Genomic DNA, 9,804 nt, shown 5'->3' with positions numbered 1-9,804 from the left:
GATATATTCACCCCTTTTTTCTTACTTGGGACAGTCTTCTCTAGTGTAAAAGAGTAGTTATAAACATGGTTTAAAATTTCGGTCGAAATTTCAAAATTTCAAGGTCCGAAACCGAAATTTTAAACCTTGGTTATAAACAAGGTTTAAAATTTCGGTTTCTGTACCAGTTTCGGACCTTCAAATTTAGGTCGAAATCTGGTACAAAACCCGAAATTAATATTTTATTCAATATTAAATTTCAGCCCGGTCGAAATTTCTGTGAAATATTAAAAAAACAGATTTTTTGGGGCAAATTTCGGAAAAACCGAAATTTCAAAATTTCGACCGAAATAAATGACCGTTTCGGTTTTGGGTGATTTTGGTGTCGGTCTCCACAAAATTTAAAACCATGGTTATAAATACACCAGAGCGGGCTCTCCCAAGTAAGAAATGAGGACAAATATATCACTTTTGTAATATGGAGGTTTTATATGATGCGTGTGCGAAGTCCAACATTTTGGGAAAGTACAGCGGGGCCCGCTTATATTAGGATGATCCAAACCGTTCATTTGATGAACCACAACGTAAATAGGCTGTAGCCCATCAATCATCTCAATGGGATGAGCCTAGCCCTACGATCAATGTGCAGTCCCTTTTCAGATCGGAGGGCTAGGTTCATCAAATGGAGGTGATTTAGAGGGTATGGCCTATCTACGTTGTGGCCCATGAAATTAACGGTTTGGATCATCCTAAGAAGTGGGCGTCACTACACTTTCTGAAAAATATTGGACAATGCTCACACAAAGTATAAAATTTCTGTACTATGTTTCTCATTTTAGCTGTCATGCCCAAAGCCACCCTGTTCAACTTTTTTTTTTTATACATGAAGATGACAAATTTAGAATATATTATTAGGGTTATAGTATTTTTATTTTTCTTTTTCTTTTTTAGTGTTAATTTGATGGTGATAATTGAAAGCATGGAGATGTCAACTATTTATAATCATATAAAGTATTTACATTTATATTGAGGAGTGCTCATGTGTGTGAATGTGTATATACTGAAATTTTGTATATACCATCGCTTTTGTCAAATCTGTAAACTTGGGCCTCTTAGATATGCCACCAAAATTGGTCCTTACTTTTAAATTAAGAAGGATATCTTTATTTAATCATATTTGCAAATGGGATATTAAGGCCTCTTTGGAAGCCATGAAATATGTCATTTCTAAAACTATTATCAATATTATTTGCAGATAATCTTATGAGAGAGAACTGTTGGCGCACCATTTTTTTGGTGCGCTTAAGTTGTTATAACGCCTCCCATATGTTTAAATGTTTGGGTCCCGCTAAAGCGCACCAATGGGAGGCGCTAAAACAACTTGAGCATAACTTCATATATATTCACTTACATAATAAGTTGCACTGATATTGGATGGTCATAACTATCACATCACTAGTTATGGGAAATGATCCACAGAGACGTACATAATATACATGGTTAGGATCATCCAGAGGTTAGATTATTTGGCTTTGGCCCATCAATTGGACGGTCTTGATCGCTAAGCTTGTCAACCAGTACACCGATTGAAATGCGCGGATGGTTTATACGCTGAACTCTGGTGTATTCTACAATGTTAGAGTGTTCCTCATCATCGAACTACTCATTACTCATTAATTAAGAATGGGTATTTATTGAGATGATCAGATGTGTTGATTGGTGAGGTTTTCGACTCCATTACGTAAATTGGATGGTTCAGATTGAAACACGAGTAATCTAATTGAGATGCATTGCATGTCTATACACAGAAGTTTAGTGTATATCTTTTCACCAAGATTATTCCTCACCCATCTTAACCACTAATTAAAAAAATGGGTTTTTTTTCTTAGGATCGAGATCCAGGCCTCGATATATTGGGTTGCTTCCTACTCTACGCCTTTGTCTTTCTTTTGTTTTATTCAAATGTATTCGTGCATGTTCCATTGCAGGGGCTTTTTCCAGACAAAGGTGGGATTTGAAACCACATCAAAGATGGTTAGAAAGTTCTATATTTAGATGACTTTGGTACAAAAGAAAGGAAACCAGTTGTTTATCTACATTGAAAACAATATCGATATAGATCAGTGACATCAAGAATCTAAGATCAATGATTTTTTTCTTGTTTTTTTATGGGTGGTCCAGCAGACAAGGAACCTTGGTTGAAGAAGCAAGCTTCAAATACAGCCAAAAGAAAAATCAGTGACCATTCATGAAGAACATGGTGATCAGTAAAAGAGTCAGACAGGATGCTGTTTGTTTGTGGGGGCATCCAACACGCATTTCACACTTACAAACCCAAAAAATTGCTTTACAGAACAGTTTTTTAATCACTAGGGTTATTTTCCTTTGTTTATGTTTTCTTAATGAAGAAACTTGTGTCCACAGCAAATGAGGTAAGTTTTGTGGAAAAAATGGGCAGTGAAGGCAAAAAGGATATAAGGAGAAGCAAAGAAAGACACCCTTTTCTCTTCTCCTTTTATTTTGATTGACTCAATTGAACTATTTATTTTTCTTTAGATGTTTGGCGTAAATCTTTTTCTTTTTTAAAAATTTTTATTGAGTAATAAAAGAAGTACAAAAAGGGGTATACCACCTTACCTCAAAACCAAAAGAAAAGAAAAGAAAAGAAAATTACTTTCAATGAATAGTTGGGATGCCCAAAGAGTTACATCTTAAAGTGCCCCTGGCCCTTCTAGGAAGGTCCTTCCACTGCCAATATATATGACTCAATTGAACTAGTTACTTGTAGGGGTCTCAATGGACCCAGACGGTCTGATGGATCTAAATCCTGTCCATTGGATCATGATCACCCGGATGTATTTCTTTCATTTATGATCTATTCATGAAGGGTATTTTTGTAACATTTAAAAACCGAACTCAAAATGACAATCAAAATTTCATTTTCTCGCTTTTCGTTTGGATGATGATTCCCTTTGCTCGTACGCGTTACTCCTCATTTTTCTATCGTGACTAAGACATAAGTGGATCCATTGACGCCCGTAGTTAAGTGACTTATGAGTTTATATTTACTTTAAGAATGCAATAGAAAATGACCTTGGATTATAGGGTCAAACTACAGGGTTACCATTGAAATTATTACATAGACATATGCTAATGACATATTTTTTATGAGTAAAGCTAGTGACATCCCTTCTAAAAGCTGCTACATTTCCATCCTTTTGTTGCATTTTCAAGAACAGAGAACCACAAAATGGGGAGGAAATACTGGGAAATAATGGGGTGGAAATATCATTTCTTTTGAGCTTATTGCAAGTGTACGTAGTTCCCTTAATAATGGACTTCTCATGAGATCTATTGAAGTAACAGAAATGGTACAAATAGGACTGCGGACAAGTAATGAGGGTATTATTGGCATTAATTTTGAACAGGCTAACAAACAAAGGGGGGGCGGGGCGCCTTAGAGTTTTATTTTTTATTTTTTTTGGAAATGGGAAAGTGTAGACTGTTTTTTATACCCTAATAATTTCACATGGCATGGTATGCTTCTGTAACACGCCATTCAGATGAAACAAGTCGCCTCTTTTTAGGTTGATTTGCTTTGTCAGAATGATAGTGGTACTCAACAGAATCCCAAGAAAGCACCAATGTTTTTTTTTTTTCTGGATTTTTTTTTTCTCAAGGACTGCTTGGTAATACTGAAAAGTTTTTCTTTGGTAAATTAACTTTCTAAGGTCTGATAGCCTTGCAAGTTATTCAACACTTGTTATATAGGTTACATTAAAAAACCTTGAAAAAAAAAAAATCACTGGACAAACTAGGTTGAGAGATTTATGCCTAATTCTCAACTTTCATTAAAAGTTAAAACCTAGAGTCTGTCCAGTGAATTTTGTAGGTTGAGAGATTTATGAGTAATTTTCCAACTTTCATTCATAACACTCTGTGAAAAAATTTATAGTTCATATAACTATAGCTATATATTTATCCGCTCCGTTTTCTAATTTTGGACATAAACTTTCCAAGAGCATGTATAATAATTACAATAAAAAAAGCGCAGTGATAAATCGACTCCCCATGTGTCTATCTCTCTCTAACCCAGAGGAGAGAGAAAGACACATGGGGAGTCGATTTATCATATTAGGGAGTGGATTTATCACTCCCCTAAAAAAATTACAATAATAATGTTGTATCATGCATGCACAAATCAAATCGTGTGATAATTAGTGTTTCAATTATGAAGAAAATTCAATGAAAGAGCAAATAATGACTCTTAGTAAAATAAAACATTAAAGATTTCCATAACACCCATTTGAGCAACGCATACTCAAATAATTTGGTATCGATTTACCATGTTCGATCTTATCAATGTGGATGACTGATGTTCTTACTCGTTATCGTTGTCTCACCTACTTTTTGTGAATCTATGTGCTACGATTGATGTATTGAGGTTCTTAGCGAAATTATCAGTAGAAAAATTATCACAATATATCTGAATTGACCTATAGGTGAATTTAAAATCGTAAAACCTGTAAAAAGATTCAATAGTCTCATTGCTTTTACTCATAACATACCATATATTCTGCGTGCATTGTAGAGTTGGCTACTAATGTGAAATAACCAATTACTTCAACAGCTTAAGCTTTTGAAGTAACTGGTTGTTTCACAAAGGTATGACCTGATCTAGATTAAAAACCTAATAACTCCTTGATATTAAAAATTCACGTGTATGACCAACCCAAAAAAGGAACTGATCACATGTGCCATGTGTACTGCCAACCCATAAAAAGAGGGGCCACTCGTGAGGGTGAGTTTTGAAGTATACATGATATTAAATAACATCAACTACAACAGCTTAAGCTTTTCGGGTAATTAGTTGTTTCACACCTAATTGTTCTATGTGAGGGCGTCGAATCCAAATATAAACACATATTATGTGGTAGAACCCATAGTATTCATGCAATTCACATAATTCCAATAAGAGTACGAAGCTAAGTCCATATTTTCAAATCCGTTGCATGCAAAATCTTTCTTTTCATGCACAAATTATCGAGACCTTGGGATTGTGATTTCTCATCCAGCCATTCATATATGCATCTCCTCTATAGATCGGAGGGCTTGAATCATCCTTGGGAAATGATTTTTTAGGCACAACCTACTCACGTTGTGGCCCATTAAATGGACGGTTGGATCAACCTATGGTGTGGTCCGTACAGTACTTTTTAAAAGATACCGCACTGCACGGGCTTACACCATATAAGAGCTCATTTGATTTCACTTCATGACCTCTAAACTTAGGGGTGTTTACACCTACGCATGGTGTATTATATTCGATTACCATGATAATTTCCGAGGAAACTGTAGTTACACACATTACTGTTTTAGTAGATACAACCTCCTCCTCTTCACTTGATTCAGTTCCCATGTTGGTTATACTTACAGGAACTGGAAATCTTGCAGCTTTTGTCGTTGGAGAGAGAGAGAGTGATTGAAACTAGAAATCTATTGGGGCCCACAACGTCGAATAATCCTAGCCGTCTAACTAAGGAGTGTGAACAATGGTCTCTTCCAATCAAATTTCTTCTCCGAGGTTAGCGATCAAACGGCTAGGATCATCCGATCGGTTAAATTCTTTGATCATTGCCCGTTTGAGGTAGGCCCCACCAGCTTACAAGGCTAGGAGAATAATACAATATGGTAGGTACCCGTATCGCCCACCATACTATTGTTGTAAGAATTTTAATACGTACACATGGTGCCATGCAATAAAAAAAAAGGAATCCGAAGAATATTAACGTAGAAACGTTAAAGAATCCCATTGTTGCGTGCAACTGATCCCATTGTTGCGTGCATGGAATTCATTTTCTTGTTTTCTGTGCCAACATCATGGGAGAAGAGAGGCAAGATATTGAACTGTTTGAAAAGACCAATTTACACCCGCCTTCTTTTCCCAATACCCATTGTATACAGATAATTTTAGAATACCAACCATGTCCTTGATTATCGGGCCCTGTTTGGATTGCAGATATTTTCAGGAAAAGTATGGAAACATTTTTTTTTATAGAAAATATCAAGAAATTAAAGTAGTTAAAATATTTGCATACTTAGTAAAAGAAAAATTAAAGAAGAAATTGTGAAGTAATTAGCTGATTAAATTAAAGTGTTGGAGAAACTTTTTATGAATAAAATAGAGATTTTTTAATTAATCATAAAAATGTTTTACTAATAAAAGAAGGGAAATGTTATCGGCACTACTATATTTTGATGAGGGCACTCCTCACTTTGTTAGAAGTACGGTACGGCCAGCACCATAGGATGATCCAAACCGTCCATTAGTTGGTCCAAAGCCAATATAGGTTGTGCCCAAAACTATAGATCGGAGGGTTAGGATCAACCTATGGAAATGATTTTTGGGGCACAACCTACTTAGGCTGTGGCCCGTCTAATGGACGGTTTGGATCATCTTATGGTGAGGGCCGTACCGTACTTTTAATAAAGTGAGGAGTGCCCTCATCAAAATACAGTAGTGCCGATAACATTTCCCTTCTTCTATTAGTAAAACGTTTTTTACCTAGTATAGTGATCAAAATAATATAAAAAAAATAGTAAGGGGTTTAATTTATTAGAAAATACAAAATAGAATCTTGTAAGTACAAAACCATATTTTACTTCTAAATTTTGTTTTAATATAATAGACCATGCATCAAGTTATAGAATATTGCATTATATACTGCTTGTCGTGTTTTTTCTAGGCTGAGCACAAATTGAATCCATCAATTAATCTACACCGTTCATCTAGTGGGTTTCCCATTCTCCTTATAAACCTCGCTCCTTTGTAGGATCATTGTAGACTCATCCAACCATTAAAAAAAAAATGTAGGATCATCCAAAGATTGGCATTTTTTTTATTTTTGCATTGTTTTCTTTTACCAGCCTACATGAATTGTGGGATGCATGATTGAATGGGCCATGGCCCAATCAATGTGGGGTCTACTAAGTGAACGGTCTACATCACCCAATTATGGCCCCCACCTGCATAGTTAGAGTCTCAAGGTTTCTTAATTGGAGCTGGCAAAGAATATGAGTGGCTTAGGGCCAGTCTATTGTGAAAGTCTGAAAGAGAAGTTAAAACAAATTGATCGAGTCTGATGAATTTGTCATTTTGTGGAAGATAAGGGTATCGTCGGAATTGGACAATATGGAGAGTAGCCATCAGCAGTTTTCACTTGCGTTAAATAATGAGCAAGGAACAAAGGCAAGAGGGTCTTATAAATATGGAGCTTGTTCTTGGTAGCAAAGTGGGATAAGGAGAGGGAGTGAAATTCCAAAGCAAAATACAATGGGGAGATCTCCTTGCTGTGATGAGAATGGCCTTAAGAAAGGCCCATGGACTCCTGAAGAAGACCAAAAGCTTGTTCAATACATACAGAAACATGGACATGGGAGTTGGAGAGCCCTTCCTAAACTTGCAGGTATAGAGAAACATACCAACTTGTGTTACACCTCTCTCTCTCTCTCTCTCTCTCTCTCTCTCTCTCTTAGGGTTTTGGATCCCAACCCTAAACTTGTAGGTGGAGAAACATACCAACTTGTGTTACCTCTCTCTCTCTCTCTCTCTCTCTCTCTCTCTCTCTCAGGGTTTTGGATAGCCAAGTCTAAATATCTAGGTGGAGAAACATACCAACTTGTGTTACCCCCCTCTCTCTCTCTTAGAGTTTTGGATAGCCAACCCTAAACTTGTAGGTGGAGAAACATACCAACTTGTGTTACCTCTCTCTCTCTCTCTATACTTCTCTTTCTTTCCCTTACTCTAATTCTCTCTTATGGGTGTCTTTTTTGTTTTTCTTGCAGGGCTTAATAGATGTGGAAAGAGTTGCAGGCTAAGATGGACAAATTACTTAAAGCCTGATATCAAAAGAGGGAAATTCTCCACAGAAGAAGAACAAACCATACTCAATCTCCATTCCATCCTTGGAAACAAGTAATTCAAACATTCAGTCTTCTTTGTCACTTACAAGTTACAAATCCTAAAAAAAATTGGGTCTTTTTCAGTTCTCATCCAACTATTCAGTACTTATTTTTTTCATTTTATTTCTTTTACTAGATGGTCTGCGATTGCGACGCACCTCCCCGGCCGAACCGATAATGAGATAAAGAATTTCTGGAACACCCATCTGAAGAAGAAGCTAATTCAGATGGGTTTTGATCCAATGACCCACCGACCTCGAACCGACCTTTTTGCAAGCTTGCCTCATCTTATTGCTCTTGCCAATTTGAAAGATGTGATGGATCACCATCCATTTGATGAACAAAACATCAGATTACAAGAAGCTGTTCAATTGGCCAGATATCAATACATTCAATTCCTTCTACAATCAGCAGTCATGGCAGAAAGTTCTAATTCTCCTACTAGTCTAAGCAGCGTTACAGACATGGAGGCCATTAACCTATTTAATTCAATGTCTTCACCCAAAGAAACTATGTTGTCAAACTCTTGCAATTTGGGAAGTTCAACCCAATCTGGGATTGATCCTACTCAATTTGTTCATGACCAAATTAGTCCTTTTACCCCTTTGCCAGACCTTCAATTCCCTTGCAATTTTGAGCCACCCATGAACAATGAAATGAACCAAGGTTCCAACTTTGTAATGTTTGGCCAAGAAGAAAACAGACCCAAATCCCCATTTGTTCCAATTCCTCCTCACCTTGTCACAGAGAATTCAACCAGCAATCTAGCTGATTCATGTGCTCCTTCATTTTGGCCTGAGCTCTTATTTGAAGACCCTTTTCTTCATGAAATTGTCTAATTTTGAGACAAGGTGTAAGACTCCATGAGTTGGACCACCCATTTGGCGTGGATTATTATAATATATTTCCCTTCTTGTTCAAGTCAATTCATCTCTCTCTTCTACATACACTCATGTGCATCCATAAATATATGGGAAACGATATTTCCACCCCACTTTCCCATCATTTCCACCCCCTTATGTCTAGATAAAGAGAGACAAAAGGAGCCATGATTTCCCCATCCCCCTCTCCCTTTTGTTTATCTTTTTCAAACAATGTACGTCATTTTCAGGGAAAAAAAGACAGAAAAAGGGGTGGAAATGCAAGCATTTTTAGGTAAAAACAAACTAGTGGGGTGGAAAAGTTGGAGAAGGGGTGGAAATATCATTTCCAATGTATGTGTGTGTATATCTGTGTCTGTACATGCATGGATGGATGTATGAGTGTGTGTATTTGCATTTTTTTTGTTTTACTTGTTTTCTTGTATGACCAGACTTAGCTCTTGGGCAATAATTATGAAATGAATGGCATTATTAAATATTTAATTGCTCTATTTTGATACTGCATGCTGTCCAGGGAATTAGTATTCAGCTTGAAATAGTCAGTAGGTTTAATGAGGAATAAAAAAGGATTAAGTAGTTTCGTTATGAGTTAAATGTAAAGAAATAGTCACTAGGTTTTCTTGTTATTGTTTATGCTTTTCTTCTATGTTTTCCAGGGTGCAACTGTGGATCAAACCCATGATTTCAGTCTTGCAACCTTTAATCCCTAATCACAAGGACCTGGGGGGGGGGGGGGGGGGGAGAGAGAGAGAGAGAGAGAGAGAGAGAGAGAGAGAGAGAGAGAGTTATGACCTAAACATAGAGATTTATTTATGCCAATTTCTCTTAGATGGCTTATTACCAAGATATAGGGTAAGAACAAGGATAGAAAAAGGCTATTGATGTTGACACTACGATGTTTTAATAATTGCACAAACTCATCTTGTATTTTCTTCTTTAATTGGTTTTGAGAGCTCCTCGGGAACCGAAATAACCTTTGACA

The 9,804-nt window shown here is 36.6% G+C and overlaps 1 protein-coding gene across 1 annotated transcript; it reads left to right on the top strand.

Annotated features, from left to right (window-relative positions):
- Positions 1–7,282: 7,282 nt before the first annotated feature.
- Positions 7,283–9,280, top strand: LOC143890706 (transcription factor MYB93-like). Its single transcript, XM_077395385.1, has 3 exons — positions 7,283–7,445; positions 7,825–7,954; positions 8,078–9,280. Exons 1-3 carry the CDS (start codon positions 7,313–7,315, stop codon positions 8,778–8,780), a joined length of 966 nt encoding a protein of 321 aa, XP_077251500.1. The 5' UTR covers positions 7,283–7,312; the 3' UTR covers positions 8,781–9,280.
- Positions 9,281–9,804: the final 524 nt, after the last annotated feature.

The sequence above is a fragment of the Tasmannia lanceolata genome, unplaced genomic scaffold (assembly GCF_043159265.1).
Source record: "Tasmannia lanceolata isolate RefF3 unplaced genomic scaffold, GAP_Taslan_0.1 ptg000013l, whole genome shotgun sequence".
Classification (NCBI taxonomy): Eukaryota; Viridiplantae; Streptophyta; class Magnoliopsida; order Canellales; family Winteraceae; genus Tasmannia; species Tasmannia lanceolata.
Note: the sequence above shows the minus strand (reverse complement) of the source record. Positions and strands in the feature narration are given on the sequence as shown.

Excerpts from the sequence above, each read along its gene's own strand:
- LOC143890706 (XM_077395385.1), top strand. The coding sequence starts at position 7,313 with ATGGGGAGATCTCCTTGCTGTGATGAGAATGGCCTTAAGAAAGGCCCA. Across the intron at positions 7,446-7,824 it reads AGCCCTTCCTAAACTTGCAG|GGCTTAATAGATGTGGAAAG; the intron begins GTATAGAGAAAC and ends TTTTTCTTGCAG. Across the intron at positions 7,955-8,077 it reads CATTCCATCCTTGGAAACAA|ATGGTCTGCGATTGCGACGC; the intron begins GTAATTCAAACA and ends TTCTTTTACTAG.